Here is a 23,490-nt window from a genome sequence, read left to right on the forward strand (position 1 = left end):
AAAACAAGGAGTGTCTGGGGAGTCATGCTCTAATAATGACACTGAATATTTTTACAACAGCGCTGTATATAAATATAAGGTGTGAATTGCTACTTTTTAGTTGAGTTCTACATTCAGGAAAACTCAGTTCTCACCTACTCAACATGTTGAAGCTGATCCTCTCTGTGACCGTCCTCTGGACATTCTTCAGTCAAGGTAGTTTAACCCATTTATAGAGTCTTTTACTGCTTAATTAAACTAAATGTAGTAGCTGACTAACATCTAATTTGATACATTTTTTATCTTTATCTATTTTTGTAATCATGTGATTTAAAGTTTTAACTTAAAATGATTTTGTCCTGATTTTTGGTCCTGTTATAGAAATGGTATTGTCTCGTCATGGAAGTCTGGATCTACACAGAGTTTCTAAATTCATGTTAATGGTAAACTTGTGATTGCTGGTTTCTGGGAAAGTCTTTAAAGAAGACGAGCAAGAGGCTTGTTTTGTTATTAACTTAAAGAATGAACTGTTGTAATTATCAAAAGAAACTAAAAAGAGAAAATGGGGCTTTTTTCTGATTGTCTGTTGATGCTGTGTTGATGGACTGGTGACATATCTAGGGTGTACCCTGCATTCAATATAATAAAAAAAATAATTATTAAAATTATAATAATAACAATAGGCTGTGTTATAACACAGTATGGTAGATAAACATGCTGATGATAGGGTCAATGCATTATTAAACAGTGATTTATGTAAGACAACTAAAGTTGTACATGATTTATTTTAAATCTCCAAATGCTGTTGGCTACTTTGATGTTTCTGAGAGGAGTTAGAGGATTTCAAATTATAAATCAATGTTATAAACATTTTACAATTTTTTAAATGATTTTTTTCTCATTACAGCTGCATCACTTGATTGTCTAAGTTGCAATGGTACATGTTCAACTGAAACTACAGTTACATGTTCTACAGAAACTATGTGTGTAACTGCCACCATCACAGGTTGGTTTTCTTCATTTAAATACATTATAGAATTTATTAAACAGTTTATTTAATATAAACAATAATTTTTTTGTAATTGCAGACACATCAATTTTTTCATCTGACACAACACGATTCTACAAAGGGTGTGCATCATCAGCTCTGTGTCCAATCACAGGCTCTCAAACATATGAACTTAACTTGGGTTCTTCAGGTGCACTGATATCTGCTGAGTGCTGTGACACTGATGGGTGTAACAATAATACCTTACCTGGTAAGTGTGTGTTTCCATTTATTTAGAGGTACTTTAATGTTTTAGGGAGCCTTTGTGACATTGAGCCTGTGGGTTATTCAAGAATATTTTATTCTCATCCATATTTCTTTGTGTTACCTGGACAGAAGAACTTTTTGTTTAGGTAAGCAATAACGTGTTAGCAGGGTGTAAAGGAAATGGACACAGATGCAGGGCTGCTAACAGTCAATGCATTCATTACAGATAAAGACATGCCAATGACACAACACATCATACATTAATACAATAAAATTACCAATTAAAATACTCATAGTAAAATACTTATTTAAGCAATATCACATGAGAGTTCTGTTGTGCTGAAATATCAGCACTGGTGTGATTTGGTCGTAGATAATCACACCAGTGTTGATATTTAGCACAACAGCACAACCTTGTGTCTGATATTGCTTTAATACAATAGTTCTACAAGCACATTTATTAGTTAACAGTATTAGGCGACAAGAGATTATGATTTGTTTATTTAATAAATTATTAGTTTCAGCTTGATCAGACACTGCAGCAGGGAGATATACACTCAACACACACGCACACAGACGTTCTTTGTATTTATAGATAAATTATTTGGCTCCACCAAAACAAATTTGTCCACAAATAGAAGTGAGAAAAATCTGTTGCCAGGCAACACAAACATTTCCTAAGTGAAAGTTGACCAATGGTTATTAGAAAACCTGAACAGCAGAGTGATAATGTCTGTAAAAAGCCCCAGTGTTGTTGTTACTCTATATCAGCACTCGTGCAATGTCTCTTGTCCAATCAAATTACTTGGTGAGAACTAACTGTTGTATCAAATACAATAAATACCCCTTATGTACCTTTACAAGTCCATGTGTGTTCACCACAGTGATAAAAGTTAAGGCTAAACCACAATTAAACTGTTTGACTTGAATAAATCATTTTCTTTTTATGTTGCAGCACAAACTCAGTCAGCATCTACAAATGGTCTCCAGTGTTTCTTTTGTGGATTCGGCCGATGTGATGTTTCAGTCCTGTGTCGGGGAGACGAGACCTTGTGTATTCAAGGAACATGTGAGTCATATGATATCTGTAAAACAGCCTTCTTATATGTATCACTGCAGTTTAGCTTTCAAGAATATTTTATTTCACTTTTTGGAAGATTTTTAGAACTGTATTACAAACTAGCATATGTTCAATCAGGTAAATTATGTGAGCTTTTCTAAGGTTATAAAAACAAACCATTATTAGTGATTAATTAGGCAACACAGTCATTTTGTAAAAAATTACGTCAATAATTTTGTAGGTTAAATTTCATTACAAATAATTCATTGAATGACTTTAACTTTGTTGTTGGCTTTAATAACTATAGCATTAACACTTAATTTGCTAACACTAGTAATGCAGCCAAAATTCAGTCACAGAAAATTTTGGGACAAAAATGGCCTAAAAGTAAATTTTTGGTTTTTGCCTGAAACACTTTAATTCACCGGAAAAAACACAGCTGGAAAAAGATGTTGTGATGACGCAAGAAAACACCGTGACCAGCAGACGCTTTTCTGAAAACGTGTGAGTCATTTGATAACTGTAAAACAGCATTAAAATAACTATTATTGAAGCTTTACTTTTGAGGATCATTTACTTCAAGTTTTTTTTTTTTTTTTTTAACAAACTTTTAAAAGAAAAAGATAAATTAACATGTTTAAGATAAATTAATTACATGACGCTTCCCTAAGGGTAGAAAAGCACACCATAATTAATGACAAATTGTGCAAAACAGTAATGTTTAAAAATATTAAGGTGAATCATTTTCTTGGAGTTGTAGCTTATATAATGTTAAATATAGTAAATATATTGATGGAACATTTGGTATGGGCTTTATAAAGATAGTGAAATAAAACTTTAGGACACATTGGGTCAAAATATAATATGATTAAAGGTAATAGTATTTGTAAAACTAAAAACAATTATTTCTGTAACTACATTTCACAAATTAAACTCTGTAGCACTAATACAGTATATTTGTTATGTTAAATTGAACAAAAGTAATTGTATTTTACTAATCCTGAAAGTTGCTCCAATGTGTAAAAACTCCATATTTTGATAAATCCAAATATTTTAGTCAGACAGATACTGTACCGCCATTACACACATCTGAGCACTTCTCAGTCGAGAAATTGCTGGTGCGTAAAAATGGCAGGTCCCTCCTTTACTCAGCTCTGATTGGCCAGGGCTAAAGACCACCCCCTTAGTGTTTGATATCACCAATTTCTACAGGCTCTCAGCTTTGCAACGCTGTGTCAAGCATTCTGATTGGTCAAAGCATTGCTGGACTAGACACATGCGTAACGGCACCAAAAAGTGGAACCAAAATTAGCATTAAGCATGGCACCGCAGAAACCTGAACAAAAATAGATGTGTTTATTTCAAGCCAAATTGCAACACCTAGTGGTCAAACATAAGATTAACAATGATTGGAATCAATTTGACTGAAATATTACAGTTTGACACTTGTTTTCAAACACAGTTATAGCAAAGTGGACTTCAGTCTGAACTTTTTTTGGTACAAAACATGTATTTTTTGCCTTTTCCCAATCCCTCAAAAGAGAATCAATCTAAATAACTAACATTTTAATCCACAGTGAACGGTGATGTTCGTGGCTGTGTATCACAAAGTGTGTGTACTGTAAGTAGAAGGCTGGGAGAACTACCATTATTACCAGAGTTAGGAACCTTCAGCTCTGGACCAAACTGTTGTGATACAAATGACTGTAATGATGGAACTACAACTACCACACCTCCAACTACAACACGTGAGTTTAGTTTATTTGAATGTGTACATTTCATACAGTTTATTGTTAGTATTTAGTTTATATTCATATTCTGATGATTGGAATACATTTTAATATCTTTATTTGATTTCAAATTCACTACAGCTGGAGGACTTCAATGTCTAAGTTGCAATGGTTCATGTTCAACTGAAACTACAGTTACATGTTCTACAGAAACTATGTGTGTAACTGCCGCCATCACAGGTTGGTTTTCTTCATTTAAATACATTATAGAATTTATTAAACAGTTTATTTAATATAAACAATCTTTTTTTTTGTAATTTCAGACACATCATTTGCTTCATCTGACCCTCCACGATTCTACAAAGGGTGTGCATCATCAGCTCTGTGTCCAATCACAGGCTCTCAAACATATGAACTTAACTTGGGTCTTTCAGGTGCACTGATATCTGCTGAGTGCTGTGACACTGATGGGTGTAACAATAATACCTTACCTGGTAAGTGTGTGTTTCCATTTATTTAGAGGTACTTTAATGTTTTAGGGAGCCTTTGTGACATTGAGCCTGTGGGTTATTCAAGAATATTTTATTCTCATCCATATTTCTTTGTGTTACCTGGACAGAAGAACTTTTTGTTTAGGTCAGCAATAACGTGTTAGCAGGGTGTAAAGGAAATGGACACAGATGCAGGGCTGCTAACAGTCAATGCATTCATTACAGATAAAGACATGCCAATGACACAACACATCATACATTAATACAATAAAATTACCAATTAAAATACTCATAGTAAAATACTTATTTAAGCAATATCACATGAGAGTTCTGTTGTGCTGAAATATCAGCACTGGTGTGATTTGGTCGTAGATAATCACACCAGTGTTGATATTTAGCACAACAGCACAACCTTGTGTCTGATATTGCTTTAATACAATAGTTCTACAAGCACATTTATTAGTTAACAGTATTAGGCGACAAGAGATTATGATTTGTTTATTTAATAAATTATTAGTTTCAGCTTGATCAGACACTGCAGCAGGGAGATATACACTCAACACACACGCACACAGACGTTCTTTGTATTTATAGATAAATTATTTGGCTCCACCAAAACAAATATGTCCACAAATAGAAGTGAGAAAAATCTGTTGCCAGGCAACACAAACATTTCCTAAGTGAAAGTTGACCAATGGTTATTAGAACACCTGAACAGCAGAGTGATAATGTCTGTAAAAAGCCCCAGTGTTGTTGTTACTCTATATCAGCACTCGTGCAATGTCTCTTGTCCAATCAAATTACTTGGTGAGAACTAACTGTTGTATCAAATACAATAAATACCCCTTATGTACCTTTACAAGTCCATGTGTGTTCACCACAGTGATAAAAGTTAAGGCTAAACCACAATTAAACTGTTTGACTTGAAAAAATAATTTTCTTTTATGTTGCAGCACATACTCAGTCAACATCTGAAAATGGTCTCCAGTGTTTCTTTTGTGGATTCGGCCGATGTGATGTTTCAGTCCAGTGTATGGGAGACGAGACCTTGTGTATTCAAGGAACATGTGAGTCATATGATATCTGTAAAACAGCCTTCTTATATGTATCACTGCAGTTTAGCTTTCAACAATATTTTATTTCACTTTTTGGAAGATTTTTAGAACTGTATTACAAACTAGCATATGTTCAATCAGGTAAATTATGTGAGCTTTTCTAAGGGTATAAAAACAAACCATTATTAGTGATTAATTAGGCAACACAGTCATTTTGTAAAAAATTACGTCAATAATTTTGTAGGTTAAATTTCATTACAAATAATTCATTGAATGACTTTAACTTTGTTGTTGGCTTTAATAACTATAGCATTAACACTTAATTTGCTAACACTAGTAATGCAGCCAAAATTCAGTCACAGAAAATTTTGGGACAAAAATGGCCTAAAAGTAAATTTTTGGTTTTTGCCTGAAACACTTTAATTCACCGGAAAAAACACAGCTGGAAAAAGATGTTGTGATGACGCAAGAAAACACCGTGACCAGCAGACGCTTTTCTGAAAACGTGTGAGTCATTTGATAACTGTAAAACAGCATTAAAATAACTATTATTGAAGCTTTACTTTTGAGGATCATTTACTTCAAGTTTTTTTTTTTTACAAAATTATAAAAGAAAAAGATAAATTAACATGTTTAAGATAAATTAATTACATGACGCTTCCCTAAGGGTAGAAAAGCACACCATAATTAATGACAAATTGTGCAAAACAGTAATGTTTAAAAATATTGAGGTGAATCATTTTCCTGGAGTTGTAGCTTATATAATGTTAAATATAGTAAATATATTGATGGAACATTTGGTATGGGCTTTATAAAGATAGTGAAATAAAACTTTAGGACACATTGGGTCAAAATATAATATGATTAAAGGTAATAGTATTTGTAAAACTAAAAACAATTATTTTTGTAACTACATTTCACAAATTAAACTCTGTAAAACTAATACAGTATATTTGTTATGTTATATTGAACAAAAGTAATTGTATTTTAATAATCCTGAAAGTTGCTCCAATGTGTAAAAACTCCATATTTTGATAAATCCAAATCTTTTAGTCAGACAGATACTGTACCGCCATTACACACATCTGAGCACTTCTCAGTCGAGAAATTACTGGTGCGTAAAATGGCAGGTCCCTCCTTTACCCAGCTCTGATTGGCCAGGGCTAAAGACCACCCCCTTAGTGTTTGATATCACCAATTTCTACAGGCTCTCAGCTTTGCAACGCTGTGTCAAGCATTCTGATTGGTCAAAGCATTGCTGGACTAGACACATGCGTAACACCACCAAAAAGTGGAACCAAAATTAGCATTAAGCATGGCACCGCAGAAACCTGAACAAAAATAGATGTGTTTATTTCAAGCCAAATTGCAACACCTAGTGGTCAAACATAAGATTAACAATGATTGGAATCAATTTGACTGAAATATTACAGTTTGACACTTGTTTTCAAACACAGTTATAGCAAAGTGGACTTCAGTCTGAACTTTTTTTTGGTACAAAAACATGTATTTTTTGCCTTTTCCCAATCCCTCAAAAGAGAATCAATCTAAATAACTAACATTTTAATCCACAGTGAACGGTGATGTTCGTGGCTGTGTATCACAAAGTGTGTGTACTGTAAGTAGAAGGCTGGGAGAACTACCATTATTACCAGAGTTAGGAACCTTCAGCTCTGGACCAAACTGTTGTAATACAGAAAACTGTAATGATGGAACTACAACTACCACACCTCCAACTACAACTACCACACCTCACACTACAATGACCACACCTCCAACTACAACTACCACACCTCCAACTACAACTACCACACCTCCAACTACAACTACCACACCTCCAACTACAACTACCACACCTCCAACTACAACTACCACACCTCCAACTACAACTACCCACACCTCCTATTACAACACGTGAGTTTAGTTTATTTGAATGTGTACATTTCATACAGTTTATTGTTAGTATTTAGTTTATATTCAAATTCTTATGATTGGAATACATTTTAATATCTTTATTTGATTTCAAATTCACTACAGCTGGAGGACTTCAATGTCTAAGTTGCAATGGTTCATGTTCAACTGAAACTACAGTTACATGTTCTACAGAAACTATGTGTGTAACTGCCACCATCACAGGTTGGTTTTCTTCATTTAAATAAATTACAGAATTTATTAAACAGTTTATTTAATATAAACAATATTTGTTTTGTATTTGCAGACAGATCAATTTTTTCATCTGACCCTCCACGATTCTACAAAGGGTGTGCATCATCAGCTCTGTGTCCAATCACAGGCTCTCAACCATATGAATTTAACTTGGGTCTTTCAGGTGCACTGATATCTGCTGAGTGCTGTAACACTGATGGGTGTAACAATAATAACTTACCTGGTAAGTGTGTGTTTCCATTTATTTAGAGGTACTTTAATGTTTTAGGGAGCCTTTGTGACATTGAGCCTGTGGGTTATTCAAGAATATTTTATTCTCATCCATATTTTTTTGTGTTACCTGGACAGAAGAACTTTTTGTTTAGGTAAGCAATAATGTGTTAGCAGGGTGTAAAGGAAATGGACACAGATGCAGGGCTGCTAACAGTCAATGCATTCATTACAGATAAAGACATGCCAATGACACAACACATCATACATTAATACAATAAAATTACCAATTAAAATACTCAGAGTAAAATAGTTATTTAAGCAATATCACATGAGAGTTCTGTTGTGCTGAAATATCAGCACTGGTGTGATTTGGTCGTAGATAATCACACCAGTGTTGATATTTAGCACAACAGCACAACCTTGTGTCTAATATTGCTTTAATACAATAGTTCTACAAGCACATTTATTAGTTAACAGTATTAGGCGACAAGAGATTATGATTTGTTTATTTATAAAATAGTACAGTGCCCGTAAGACGTATGTATTCATATAGTGGGAGGAGCTTGAGTACAGTTGTCAATTCTGGCCAAATTAGTATGTGTTTGAAAGTTGGATGTACAAAGAGGTGTACATACTCTGTACTCTGTAGTGTTATGAAGGGCTTTATTTGCAGGTGCAAAGCAAAATAACGTGTGTGATTTCCCCAGTTTAATTCTATGGGACATGTACATGATAAATGAATACATAAAGTTTGAACCAATGTTCACTGGTGTTGTGGCGGTTTTGAATGAAATAAGATGCAGTCAAGTTTAACGGTTGCTGGTCAAATGTGGAAAAAGGGTTTATTTGGTCAAAGGGTTTAGAGGCAGACCGGTCTGGGATTTAGAGGTTTCAGTGTGAGCGTCCCATGAATTTGTAGTTGTTTTGCATTTTCAGGGTTCTGTAGCTGCTGATAGCGTTAGCCAAAACAATGGTCGAGCCTCTGAGGAAGAGGTCTTGGTGTTATCAGTACACTAGTATCTGGCCTGCTTAGGGCAGCTTGACCAGAACTGACCAGGTTCTGTAATCACATATCAATTGGACTTGTAGATAATAAATGTTGTCCTCTGTCCTTAGACCCTTTTTCGGGAAGGAAAAACTCAAAAAACCCAGTGGGAAAATTAATTACACACAAACATGTCATGTACATCCAAGGTGTGCATTAGGTTCAATGACGTGAAGTCAGGGTAGGCAAGATAGGCAGTGCCTGCCCAAGCGTGAATTGATATTTTGATTATTTGTTTTGATTATAAATAAGTTATTTTTCCATTTCCGATAGCCTACAGTACCTATAAGTTTGAAGGTGTCAGCTTTTTTTGTGCTTCATAGCCCAAATTACTAAACAGCGCTATTTCCTGGAACGGCTGCAGTGTCACTCCGCTGTAAGGCTGGAGGAGGCCACACCCCCTCTCAAAAGCACGTTGCTGCTCTGCCTCTGTTCCCATAGCGTGTTTTTATGTGTTTGCGCATGCGGAATTAGTTTCCCAAGATGAAAACCATTTATGTAAAAAGGCAGCTCTCTTCGCTGCCTTTGGACATAACCGCGGTATGCTAAATGCTATACGTAACTTCACAGTGCATTAATGAATTGATATTACGTGACTGCTGCTGCTACGTTCTCTAGCTAGTGGGCGGGATAACACTACAGGCAGGATGACAGTGCTAGAGACAATAAAGAAACTTCCTTTTGAGGAAAAAAAACGACAGCTTTTGAAAGATGGAAACCAACACCTGAGCTACCAGACCTTCAGCAAAGATAAGGTCAGAACATTGTTGGTATTTTCCACAGTGAAAGGAACAAAAGGAAGGATTGACTTTGTGGATGCTCCTCACTGAGGATGTTCTGAGTTGTTGTTGTCTTTTTCTCCGTGTTTCTGTGTTTCCAACACAAACAACAGATGTGCTTTCGTGTCATCAGATATATCTTGTTGGGAGAGTATGGAGGCTATCTAAAATTATTGTTTATGTTTCTTTAATGGTGTTTTACGATGTTGATTTTGTTAGATGGTTAATGCTTGTTCATGTGGATCTTGTTGGGTTTTTTCTTTCTTATGAATTTTATATTTTGATAAGCGCATTAAGATGACTTTGTTGTAAATTGCTTTATACAAATAAAATTTAATTGAATTAACACTTGCCAGCAGAAACATTTATTTATTTTATTTTATTTATTTATTCAGTTTATTTCTGACATGGTTACATTCACTTTTTTTACAAGAGAAGCATTTTGTTTATCTGGGTCCCGTCCGCTGTTTTGTACATCAAAAATTTACATGGGTTTACATGTCTCTCTGGTCAAACACTCTTAGGTTGTTCTGAACTGTCCTTTTTGTGTAGGATTTATTCTCATCTGTAGTCAGTGTTGTCTTTTTTTTTTTTATTCCTCCTCCTCTCTATCGTTGTTTGTGTTGGCCTTGTTCCCTGTCAGACGTTGTTTGCATTCCTCCTGTTCAGGAAAAGTTCATCTTTTTTTCGAAGTTTTTCCCTTTTCATCCATGACGTCACCACTCCATTTCTCTTGTGGACACACAAGTTTGCAGCTTGTTTTGTCTCTACCTCAAGGTTGTTGTTAGTTCTATTGGCAGTTTTGATTGATTGACTGTTATATTTAACCATTTCTTGTATAAACACATTACTATGTCTTAGTTCATAAGCAAGGTTAGTAATGTAATCCTGAATCACCTCACCACCTAGCAACTAAAATTAATAAATGACAGACCTTTTTTACACTTGGTTTCCACATTGAATTCAGTGTCAGTAAAATAATCACAGTCTGAGTTTTGTTTCCAGTGTTTATATAGATTTGGGTCCATGTCCATGATTACCATCAGTAATGTTGTTGTTTAGGTGGATCCTTCGTATTTTCCCAAGTCTTCCAGCGTTTTGATGAATATTGGTTTTCCGTTCTCTTCTCCCAGTGGTGTGATATAAATCCTGCAGTTTTTCGTCCACGTCTTTAGAATCTTTCCTCCTTTTTTTATTTGGCGTGCCTTCCATGCAATGCTTGCATTTTTTTTAGTCAGGTTTTCATTAATAAAAACCTTTGTTTCCTTCAGTTTTCTGCCTTGCTTCAATAATTCTCCTTTGAATTTCACCTTCGTGAAAGTGATTTTTACAGCTCTATCATTTCTCTTTGGCAGGAGATGGCAGGAGTTGATGTTGTCAGGGTTCAGGACAATGTCCTTCGACTCCAAGTAATCAATGACCTGTTGTTCAATCGATTTTGTTTCTTCGTCACTTGCGTAACTCCTGGGTTTTATCTTTAAGCCTGTGATGAAGACATCTTTCTCTCTTTCCTTTTGTTCCAACTCTTCAACCCTCGCATTCAGTAGTTTTATCTCTTCAGCATTTCTTTCATTCTCTTCTTTCAGTACCTTTGTTTCACTTTGAAGGGTTTCCAGTGACTTTTCCAGCGTCTTTTCCAACGACTTTATCTCGACTGTGATTCGTGCAGATAGATCGTCTTTAATAGACGATAGATCGTCTTTGAGGTTTCGTATCATCTCCTTGACCTCTTCCAACCCCGGATCACGTTCTGTAGCGCCTGCAGGCGGTTTTTTAACCATTTTTCTTTTCGTCTTGGTCCCAAGTTTTATTTCTCAGGCTGTCCAGCTGCAGCTGTAAGCTGTTAATCTTCCAAGGTTGTGTTATCGGAGCGAGTGAACATAAGTCCTTTCTCTCTGAAGACCAGAGACAATTCAACATGAAATTGTCATTGGTGGTCTCGATTTGCAACGCCCTGCCTACCCAACCCTAGTGGTCACGGCACATCACTGATTAGGTTATAAACACGTGGTGAAAATATCAGAATCAGAATCAGAATCAGAATCATCTTTATTCGCCAAGTGTATGTTGTACACACGAGGAATTTGACTCGGTCAACTGTGCTCTCTCCAATAGTGAAAACAAAAAATTTTCAACAATAAACAATCAGCTAGAAAAGATGAAAATAAGTATAAACATAAGTATAAATATAAACAGTAGTTAGACTAGAATGTGCAAATAACAAGATGATAATAATAATAATAATAATAATAATAATAGTATAAAAAAATAATTAAATAGATACAAAATAAAAATAAAAAAATAAGATAAAAGAAGGAAAATAATAGAAAAGAAAGATAATAATAAAATATAATAATAATAAAAGGAAAATAGTGCAGTAGAGCATTGATAAGTAGTGCAGTAGAACATTTAAATTAAAGGTATGTACATGAACATTCTCAGTGTCAGATTGATCCAGGGTTGTTATGTTTGGTTCCAGGGTTTTTTCACAGAAACAGGACTGACACTCTTTGACTGTTTAGTGTTGATCAGTGTTGATCAGTGTTCATTGCTGTTCAGTGTTTATAATGCCGTGTTCGTGGAGAAATGTGCATGTTTCACTGTTTGCTTTGAGCACAGCCGCTGCCATTGCCCGCCAATAACTTCCGGGAACTATTTGAGTCTATTTCGAACTTCAGTTGCCGCAACTCTCTCTCTAAATAACTCTGTGTGAGTGCCACACGTACATCCAAGGTGTGCATTAGGTTATAAACACGTGGTGAAAATATCGGCATTTATAATGCCGTGTTCTTGGAGAAATGTGCATGTTTACAAAAATATTGCGAGCATGTGTTCACAGTACAGAGCCAGAGAATATCCGGATGCCCCTCCCCCCTCCCATGTCCAGTCTAACTCGCGTTCAAATTAAATTAAAATAAATGTTTTGCAACACCAAATAAGTCAAAAATTATTAAACTTGTGTGCAAGCACACAGACATTCCTTGTATTTATAGATAGATTATTTGGCTCCACCAAAACAAATATGTCCACAATAAAAGTGAAGAAAAAGCTTTTTCCAGGCAACACAAACATTTCCTAAGTGAAAGTTGACCAATGGTTATTAGAACACCTGAACAGCAGAGTGATAATGTCTGTAAAAAGCCCCAGTGTTGTTGTTACTCTATATCAGCACTCGTGCAATGTCTCTTGTCCAATCAAATTACTTGGTGAGAACTAACTGTTGTATCAAATACAATAAATACCCCTTATGTACCTTTACAAGTCCATGTGTGTTCACCACAGTGATAAAAGTTAAGGCTAAACCACAATTAAACTGTTTGACTTGAATATATCATTTTCTTTTATGTTGCAGCACATACTCAGTCAACATCTGAAAATGGTCTCCAGTGTTTCTTTTGTGGATTCGGCCGATGTGATGTTTCAATCCAGTGTATGGGAGACGAGACCTTGTGTATTCAAGGAACATGTGAGTCATATGATATCTGTAAAACAGCCTTCTTATATGTATTACTGCAGTTTAGCTTTCAACAATATTTTCTTTCACCTTTTGGAAGATTTTTAGAACTGTATTACAAACTAGCATATGTTCAATCAGGTAAATTATGTGAGCTTTTCTAAGGGTATAAAAACAAACCATTAATAGTTACGAATGGACCTTTCACAAAAGCCCCACCCCCCTTATTTACTTTTGGTAGATCGTCAATGTCCTGAGTTCTTCCCGTTTGTAAAGGCTAGGAGAAGTCTACCCGTGTAAGTTAGAAACTCTTTTTGGAGCAATACCTGCGCAATATCCTCCAGATCCAGGCAAAAGGGGATACAAATTGCTGTGGAGTGATATATGCAACATATTAAAATTAAAAAAAAAAACAAAAGGGACATTACAACTATCAAAGCTAAAACATACCGTACCAGTCATGCTCCAGCACTGCTGGGTAAGTTTTCTTATAATATATTGTTTGTATCCTCCTTAAGCTATAAGAGCGTTACCACAACTAATGGGGATCTTAATAAAATAAGCTGTTACATCAGCTATCTAGCTGAACCAACAGCTGACCTAAGTCTAAACTTGTTTCAAAACACAGTTATAGCAACGTGGACTTCAGCCTGAACTTTATGCACAAAAATGGTATTTTTGTGAAAAGTGGCTTGGGAAATGTTGATTATTCAATCTAAATAATCCACATTGTAATCCACAGTGGCTAATGGGGATGTTCGTGGCTGTGCATCACCAAGCGTGTGTACTGCAAGTAGAAGGCTGGGAGAAATACCATTAATACCAGAGTTAGGAACCTTCAGCTCTGGACCAAACTGTTGTGATACAGATGACTGGTAATGATGGAAACTACCAACTACACCACACCCTCCAACTACAACTACTCCACACCTCCTACTACAACTACCACACCTCCACTACAACTACCACACCCGCAACCACAACACGTGAGTTTTCGGTTTATTTTATTTAATATGCATGTTACACACTGTTTAGAAATTAAGGTTTGCTTTATGTTAAATGTTGATGTTTAAAATATATTTTAATGTTGTAATATTTTATCTTCACTACAGCTGGAGGACTTAAATGTATAAGTTGCAATGGTTCATGTTCAACTGAAACTACAGTTACAATGTTCTAACAAATCTATGTGTGTAACTGCCACCATCACAGGTTATATATTTTTAATTTCAAAATTAAAACATATTGTTGACTTTATGTTTAATTAACATGAGCAATTTACATTTTGTAATTGCAGACACAGCATCTGGTTCATCTGACCCTCCACGATTCTACAAAGCGTGTGCATCATCAGCTCTGTGTCCAATCACAGGCTCTCAAACATATGAACTTGACTTGGTTGTTTCAGGTGCACTGATATCTGCTGAGTGCTGTGACACTGATGGGTGTAACAATAATACCTTACCTGGTAAGACCATTTACTATGAGGTACTTGAACTTTTTAGGGAGCTTTTGCAACATTAACCTTGTGTATTGAAATGTTTTTAAATTTTTACTGTGTAATCCACATCAATAAACACAACGACAAAAATGTATGGTAAATACAGAAAATTCTGACCTAAGAATTAAGACTATTTGTTCCTTTATATGCCTCTGCGTGTTGACCCTAGTAATATAAGGATAACACACAGTTGAACATGTTTTCTATTTAAGAAATGTCTTTTTTTTTTTTTTTATGTTTCAGCACATGTTCAGTCACAAACAGAAAATGGTCTTCAGTGCTTTTTTTGTGGATTCAACCAATGTGATTTCTTTCTCAAATGCATGGGAGATGAGACCCTTTGTATTCAAGGAACATGTGAGTTATATGATAACTGTGAATTAGCTTTCTGATAGCTATAAGTTTTTCTTATAAGTATTTTTTCTTTTAGCTTTTTTAGTAAATTTTGATTCAAAAAACTTATGTTGTTTGAAAGGTGACATTTTAAATGAGCTGCATTAACAGGAAAAAAAGTATCCATTAATTATAAGAAAATGTTTAAAAGTCTCTTGAGTTCAACAATTCTAGGTAGTAGGGGTTTGCTATCTAAGGAACCCCATGGTTTGATTATGATTTAGGGTGCTACGATTAGATTAATCAATGATTATTACGATATTAACAATTATCACGATTTTCGATGCATCCCCCCATTCAGGGAGTCTTTTTCCTCACTTTGTGGCTATTTCATCCTTTTAAACAAGGTATATGTGTCTGTATCCATTAATTAAAGGGGACATATTATGAAAAATCCACTTTTGCAGTCTTTTGAACACAAATGAGGTAACTTGAGTGTCCAATAAATCTATCCAGTCGTGTTATTGTGGTCAGTGTCTCACAACACAGAGAAAATGACTCAAATTCAAATATGAAATCAAGAAAGAAAATACCCTCCCCTCCGCTGGTAACTCCACCCATGGACTCCACCCCTGATGAAAACTTTTGCGAAAGTCTGCCATTGTATTTCTCGCTAGCAAAGGAGTGATGGCTACCAGTAAAACTAAATACAGAACTGTCCTGCTGCCGGTGCCGCGCTTCCACAGTGAACGTACACTGTAGTTAAAGCACTATTTGTTCATGCAGAGGTGTACTCCACTCTTGTGGTTCGACGCATTGGCGAATCTGTTCTATCGCCTCGTATCGCTGATTTGACGTGTTTGTGACACAATGCTACGCAGTGGTTGGAGAAAACAAAGGATTATCACATTAAATGCACTATTCCTGTAGTTAGAAGAGCAGAGGAAGAGGAGAAAGTGACTTAGTAGATTAACACTCTGATGAGAGCTTGAATGACTGCTGCTGCTGCTGCTATGAGACCCTAAGCGCTGAGACAGACTCACTCACAGTGTTTTACTGTAATGTGCAGATTTTTGGCTGTAAAACAATAACAGTGTGGATAGCAAAAATGAAATCGCTTTGGTGATAACTGATCACCTTGTAAAAGAGCGAAATATGAAGTGAGTGAGCGTTCTATAGACACGCCCCACTCATGAATATGCAGTAATAAGTAGGCCCCAAAATGGCCCCATTTCAGAAAGTGACTTTTCAGAGGCTAAAAACTCTGCCAAAACAGTCGCATTTGGAAAATAAACCTCAAATACTATGTTTCAGGGTTCTTAGAACAAATGGAGATGGGTGAAAAATTGCATAATATGTCCTCTTTAAAGTAACTAATAGATGTATCACAATTATCTTATTTATGTCAAATCACCAAATCCAACAGTTATCATATGACAAAATAAATAAATACAACACTATAAAACCACTAAATTATTAGCTTATACAGCTAAATCTGAACCCAAATAAACTAGCTTATTCAGTAAAAATAAAGACTTCTTCAAGAGCTGCATAAATCCCACAAGAAACTAAACATTTGTTGTACACAATCAAAGAGCTTTAAAAACATAAAACTACAATATCAGCTGTGGTAGAACTTTGGAGTTTAGATAAAAGGTGGATTGATAAAAGAACACAATGATTGCTTTTCATTGCTGTCATCATGTTTAGGATTTTAAATGTGTTAGAAAGGAGCTGGTCAACATGTTCCGAATTAAATGTGCTCCGCTGTGTTCGTGTTTCAAGACGGTCGGGTGGATAGCATACATCCTGTAGAGTGGCGTGGGCACAGCGATGTTACCTAGTCCATGGCTCCGGAAGCGGGTGAATGGGAGCGCTGTAAAAGCTTGCAGCCACGAGCCACCTCCGCCGCCGAGTCCTTCCAGGTGGATGTCGAGGTGCTTGCTGGCCTCTTGACCAACTTTGAAAAGGTTCATAAGTTACATCACTTCATTCTTTCAAATGCAAGCTTTTAATCCAGCCGAGTGAATCTCCCACTCTGTAACTGTAGCTAAAGTGTTAGCTGCCGCTATCCCCTCCTTCACCTGGTCCATTTCTTCAGGTGTCCGGGCAGCATGCGCGACTAAAGTTTTTGTTCCGCGTGCGGCGGTCGTGTTCCTGTCATTTAGGGCTCATTCTCAATTGTAAGTAAGTCCCGAAAGCTGCGCAGTGGCGCTGTTTTTGGCTGTGTGCTATTCTCCCCCTGTACTTAAGTCAGTCGCTGCGTGCCTTCATCCCAGTTACGCACTCTGGGTGGAGCAGCCCTGAAATGTGGGCATTCCCATTCAAATCTGGCTTTACGCGCATTTTCCGGTGTGCAAGTCCTTTTCCTCTTACACACTTCTAACCCTGGAATAAGTGCAGCGCCCCCATAAAGTGAAACATTATATTGCAATAGAAATATAGACTTAGTTACATTTGAAGCCACACGGACTTCAGCAGCCTGGACTAGAGAATACAAGCAGGAGATAAGTACGTAACTGCAGGTGCGAAAAAAAGCACTTAAGTCCAGGTGGGAGAATAGACCCCTTAGTTATTATGAAAAGCAATCGATTTTTAGCATTTATGAATTGTTATCAAATCGTCATGTGTCGAATCGCGATTATAATTGTAATCCATGTATGGGCACACTTCTACTAGGCAGTGGCACAATTCTTTAAAATACATCCAAAGCCTGAAATTTATGAACTAAAATGGCCAAAACATCAGAAATAGATGAATGAGAGGCTTAAATCTGAGGTTAATGTTGGACCAGATGCAGGAAAGTGTTCAGACGAGCATGCTGACACAAAAAAAGATGCATTTACATGAATAAAAATATTAAATATAGCCGCAAGCAGTGATAAACGGCCCTTGCTGTGCCACCTTTGGCTGCTCCGTCTTAAAGCATGGGTCGCATTGACTTCTTTGATCGAGGAGGCCCAAACACACAGTTTGTGAAAAAAATTCCAAACATTTTTTTTTTTTCGTCCCATATTTTAATTGTCTTCACTCTGTAGGGGGCGCTAAGGTGCCAATTTCTGTATTTCCACATTTAGGGCTAAGAGTTTACAACTGATTTACATTTGGCGCAAATCAAAGTTTGTAGTGCAAATGGAGCATTTTCAAAAAATTTAAATTTTCAAAAGGTTTTGGTCAAAATGCGTTATCAAAAATCTATAGATATGTAATATGTTTGCCCAATATTAAATTATCTCCACTCTGTAGGGGGCGCTAACGCGCCAACATCCGTTTTTCTACATTGAGCTGGTTTAGGGCCAGAAGTTTAATAACTGAGTCACATTTCACACAAATTTGACTTTGTATGTGCAAATGGGATCATTTAAAAAAGAAAAAAAATTAGGCCAAAATTTACGGCTCCGCCCTGCAAACACCCTAAAGTTATTAAAAATCCATGGCTAACTTTTTGATGTCCTACTTCTCTAGATGATCTCCAAGCAACGTTGAGTTCTGTCAGTGAAACGCCATAGGAAACGTGTGCTGAAATAGGACAATTGTCTTATATTAAATTATCTTCATTCTGTAGGGGGCGCTAACGCGCCAATGTTTGTTTTTCCACATTGAGCTGATTTAGGGCTGGGGGTTTAACAACTGATTCACATTTGACACAAACCGGAGCTCGTATGTGCAAATGGGAGCTTTTACCAAAAAATGTTATCTTTTGTCATTTTTGCCCAAAAATCACGGCTCCGCCCTGCAAACCCTGTAAAAGTGAACAAAAATCCATGCATCATTTTTGGTGTCCCACTTCTATAGATGATCTCCAGCGATTTTGAACACCGTCAGTGGAACGCCCTAGGAGAAATGAGTTAAAATACAACAGGAGCAAAAATAGCATTTTCATTTTTCAGTTCAAGATTCTGGACTTCCTGTGTATATTTTCTACGATGAATTAATTTTTTTGCCAATTTCTCGTAGTGCATTTTTGGCGTACTTGGGGGCTCTGGCGCGTCAAATTTTTGCATTTTTAAAATCGTAAATAGCCAGAACGAACGAACGAACGAACAAACGAAAGAAAGAAAGAAAGAATAAATAATCCAACCCAATAACAATGTTTCCCCATTTTGGGTACCATGAACTATACATTTTTGGAAAGCATGCCTACAACATGACAAGCGTCCTTGGTCACTGACGGCTTGTGGCGCTCGGGCCTAAAACTATTAATAATAGTTATTAATGTAATATATTAATGAATAGAGCGCTTTCAATCAAAGTTCTGTACATCAATCACTGTGCTGTACATTGAATAGAACATTCATTAAACATCTAAAAATAATTAGAACAACAATGTGAAAGACACATAAAACATGAATTTTAGGACTCATACATAACATTGTACGAATAGGTTTTTAACTTTGCCTTAAAAACATCAATGAAGAGAACCAGCCTAATTTCAGGAGGTAAGCTGTTCCATAGCATTGGAGCACGGAAAGAAAAAACACCTTCCTCTATCAAACTAGGAGTTGGAACATATGGGTTCAACAGATTTAACAAGTATGATGGGCCAATGCCATTTACAGTTTCCTGTTAACATCTGTACCTTAAAATCTGCTCTGACCGGAAGTGGTAGCCAGTGAAGAAAGGCCAGCATAGCGGTAATATGCTGAAATCTATTTAAGTCAGTGACAACCCGAGCTGCTACGTTCTGTACCATATGTAAACCATGAAAACTCTTTTTGGACAACCCAGACAAAAGAACATTACAGTAGTCTAAGCGTGATGACACAAACAAATAAATAGGGACCTAAGCATCCTGAAATGACAGAATCTAACTAATCTTGGCAATAATTCTAAAATTAAAAAAGGCCAATCGAGTCAGGTGGAATGCAGGTGGAAAAATACATATTCAGAATATACAAGACATAAGGGATTAATGTAGACCAAAGTTTTTTAATAACCCATGCAGGCAAAGGGTCAAGTGAGCAGGTTGTACTTGAGATATAACAGAAAGGATAAGGCGACATGAGACAAACAAAGGTTTGGAAACACTGGCTTGTAGAATAGCAGTGAATATGTAACGTGCCATGAAAACACCAGGAACAAGTTGGCCAAGGGGCATTTTGATTGATTTACATATTCTGAAAGTGTGGTTTCTAAGCTTTCCAAAGATATTACACATATAGAAATCAAAGAATATTAAAATAAGTTATGGCTGTTTGAATGTTGTCAGTCTCCAAGTACATAACAGAGAAATTATTCCCTAGCTTGTTGTCCATTTTCATTACTTTGTATTAATTTATACCCCATTAATAGTTTTCAATAGCAGTTTTAAATGTTTTAACGCAATTCACCTCCACAACTAATACCTTTCCCTTCAGTTTAGGTTTGGCTGAAACAATAACACAAGTGTGAGAATAGACAAAGAAAGCTGCAAATTTTCAACACCTTGAAACACAGATGCTGATGTTCAGTCAATCAAGCCATTTTACAAACACAAAGTTTATTGTTATCCAATATTATCTAATATTTCTTTATGACTTCACTAGTATATTTTGCAAAAAACAGAACTTTTTTCTCAGAAAACAGTTTTTGTGCTTTTCCTTGCTGACTTGTCTCTGGTTTTGCTATTTACTATGCCAGTGAACAAATCACACAAATGAGATGGAGGAGAAAAAAAACAACATTCAAAGAAAAACCTACTGCTCAGTTTAAAGGTCCCATGTCACGCTATTTTTCACCATCTCCATTTGTTCTAAGAACCACAAAAACATAGTATTTCAGGTTTATTTTCACAAACTCGCCTGTTTTCCAGAGTTTTAGCCTCTGAAAAGTCACTTTCTGACCAACTCTACACAAACAGGTTGATTTGCATCCTACTTATGTATATTCATGAGTGGGCGTGTCTAAAGACGGGACACTGACTTCCTCCTCCCCACACGGTGACGTAGGGCCAGAGGAAAGCCCGCCCTCCTTCCTTCCACCCACTCTGTAGCTGAGCTCATGCTGTTTTATAAACACGAGACAAAGCGTGGGGGTGGGGCGTTCATGGGTACATGCATAGAGTGTAGAAAATACATACATATCCCTTCATGGGCGTGTCTGTTTACATGTCAATCACGGCAAAGAGCTTCCTGGAGGTGCGGCTTCTCCAGCTCAGTACCGCATCAAATTCGTCATCAAAGTGGGAACGTGTCATCAAATTGTAGTGAGGTGTTTGGGCTCGCCCTGCAGTAAGAAAGGAGAAAATCACCCTCTAGCGATTGAGAGAATCAATGAAAAAAACACTAATAGAACTTTATGATGTTTAAAGCACAGAAAAGTCTACTAAGCTTAACATAGACCTTTAACAACCAGTCAACCACATGAGCAGCAATCAGATCATATTGTCATTGCATGACATAGATCTCAACAAACACACAATTGTTTTAGTAAAATTGTGAAAAATAAATTGTGTTTTAATGAATTATGATGCAACCAATAACATGCGCTCTGACCTATTGTCTAAAAAGAGACAGAAAATGTAGCCACAGGATATCTTAAAAAAATTATTATTATTATTTTTTTATTTTTTTAATCAGAAAATTTGCTGTCACTTTGCCTTACAAATGACCAGGGAAAGATATAAGTGTAAAGAAAACATTTTATTTTAATCCACAGTGAACGATGATGTTCGTGGCTGTGCATCACCAAGTGTGTGTACTGCAAGTAGAAGGCTGGGAGAAATACCATTATTACCAGAGTTAGGAACCTTCAGCTCTGGACCAAACTGTTGTAATACAGAAAACTGTAATGATGGAACTACAACTACCACACCTCCAACCACAACTACCACACCTCCAACCACAACTACCACACCTCCAACCACAACTACCACACCTCCCACCACAACTACCACACCTCCAACTACAACTACCACACCTCCAACTACAACTACCACACCTCCAACCACAACTACCACACCTCCAACCACAACTACCACACCTCCCACCACAACTACCACACCTCCCACCACAACTACCACACCTCTAACTACAACTACCACACCTCCAACTGCAACAACTGTGGTCCCACCAAACACAGGTACTTTATTTTCAGTTAAATGAATAAGTGTGGGTTCTTTTATATGCATATTTAATGTTATTTTCAATCGAGTACCCTATCTTAAGACTGGTTTAAGTTATGGAATGCAAGATTGTCCATTGCTACTTTTAAAAAATAGTTTAAGTTAAAATAATAAGGGGTTCTTTATTTAAACTGTGGACAACAATGTAGTCTGATTATTTACAGGGGGGGAAAAAAGTATTTAATGCGAGAGAGAGGCCTGTAATTTTCATCTTAGGTATACCTTAACTATGAGCAACAAAATGAGAAAAAAAAAATCCAGAACATCACATTGTAGGATTCTTAATAAAATTATTTGCAAATTATAGTGGAAAAAAAGGATTTGGTCAATAACAAAAGTCATCTCAATATTTTGTAATGTACCCTTTGTTGGCAATGACAGAGGTCCTTTTCTGTAAGTCTTCACACACTGTTGCTGATATTTTGGCCCATTCCTCCATGCAGATCTCCTCTAGAGCCAGTGATGTTTTGGGGCTGTCCGCTGGGCAACACAGACTTTCAACTCCTCCATGGGTTGAGATCTGGAGACTTGGCTAGGCCACTCCAGGACCTTGAAATGCTTCTTACAAAGCCTCTCCTTTGTTGCCCGGGCGATGTGTTTGTGATCATATGTCGTGCTGAAAGACCCAGCCACGTTTCAATCTTCAATGCCTTGCTGATGGAAGGAGGTTTTCAATGAAAATCTCACGATACATGGTCCCATTCATTCTTTACTCTACATGGATCAGTTGTCCTGGACCGTTTTACAGAGAACAGCCCCACAGCATGATGTCACCACCCCCATGCTTTACAGTAGGCAATGATGTTCTTTGGATGCAACTCAGTCATTCTTTCTCCTCCAACACGACGAGTGATTGGCCAAGTGGTTAAGGATGCTGGCCTTGTTTATCAGAGGGTTGCCCGGTTCAAACCTCACCTGGGCCAGCACTGTGGGATATTGATCAAGTCCCTCAACCCCGAACAGCTCCCAGGTTCAGCAAGAATGGCTGCCGACTGCTTCTCCCAGGGATGGGTTAAAATGCAGAAGACAAATTTCAATACATGTATAACAAACATATACATGACCAATAAAGCCGTGAAGCCCAATTTATTCATTTTTAATTTAATTCACCAGGTCCCCCCGTGTGTTCTGGGATTTTTGCTCACCGTTCTTGTGATCATTTTGACACCACGGGGTGAGATCTTGCCGTGGAGCCCAGATTGAGGGAGATTATCAGTGTCTTGTACATCTCGGCATTTTCTAATAATTGCTTCCCACAGTTGATTCTTTCTTCACACCAAGCTGCTTACCTATTGCAGATTCAGTCTTCCCAGCCTGGTGCAGGTCT

General features: G+C 36.7%; 2 protein-coding genes across 4 annotated transcripts in view; both read left to right on the forward strand.

The window, feature by feature from the left end:
* LOC114462499 (integumentary mucin C.1-like) lies at positions 1–21,965 on the forward strand. 3 transcript variants are annotated; one of them, XM_028445390.1, is made up of 14 exons: positions 1–195; positions 361–422; positions 887–985; positions 1,068–1,238; positions 2,190–2,303; positions 3,872–4,042; positions 4,166–4,264; positions 4,348–4,518; positions 5,469–5,582; positions 7,145–7,484; positions 7,608–7,706; positions 7,789–7,959; positions 13,126–13,239; positions 13,970–14,113. In XM_028445390.1, the coding sequence occupies exons 3-11, from the start codon at positions 961–963 to the stop codon at positions 7,651–7,653; spliced, it is 1,251 nt and encodes a 416-aa protein (XP_028301191.1). In that variant the 5' UTR covers positions 1–195; positions 361–422; positions 887–960; the 3' UTR covers positions 7,654–7,706; positions 7,789–7,959; positions 13,126–13,239; positions 13,970–14,113. The 3 variants fall into 3 exon arrangements, with proteins under 3 accessions (XP_028301191.1, XP_028301190.1, XP_028301189.1); XM_028445389.1 differs by lacking the exons at positions 361–422; positions 7,789–7,959; positions 13,126–13,239; positions 13,970–14,113 and adding exons at positions 14,525–14,695; positions 14,972–15,085; positions 21,698–21,965 and having other exon boundaries at positions 6–195; XM_028445388.1 differs by lacking the exon at positions 361–422 and having other exon boundaries at positions 7–195.
* LOC114462501 (urokinase plasminogen activator surface receptor-like) overlaps positions 21,966–23,490 on the forward strand; it is a 19,940-nt gene continuing 18,415 nt past the window's right edge. The window contains exon 1 of the mRNA XM_028445391.1: positions 21,966–22,120. The gene's annotated coding sequence lies outside the window, so the exon portion shown is untranslated. The remainder of the gene's footprint in view (positions 22,121–23,490) is intronic.

This window comes from Gouania willdenowi, chromosome 4, assembly GCF_900634775.1.
Source record: "Gouania willdenowi chromosome 4, fGouWil2.1, whole genome shotgun sequence".
NCBI lineage: Eukaryota > Metazoa > Chordata > Actinopteri > Blenniiformes > Gobiesocidae > Gouania > Gouania willdenowi.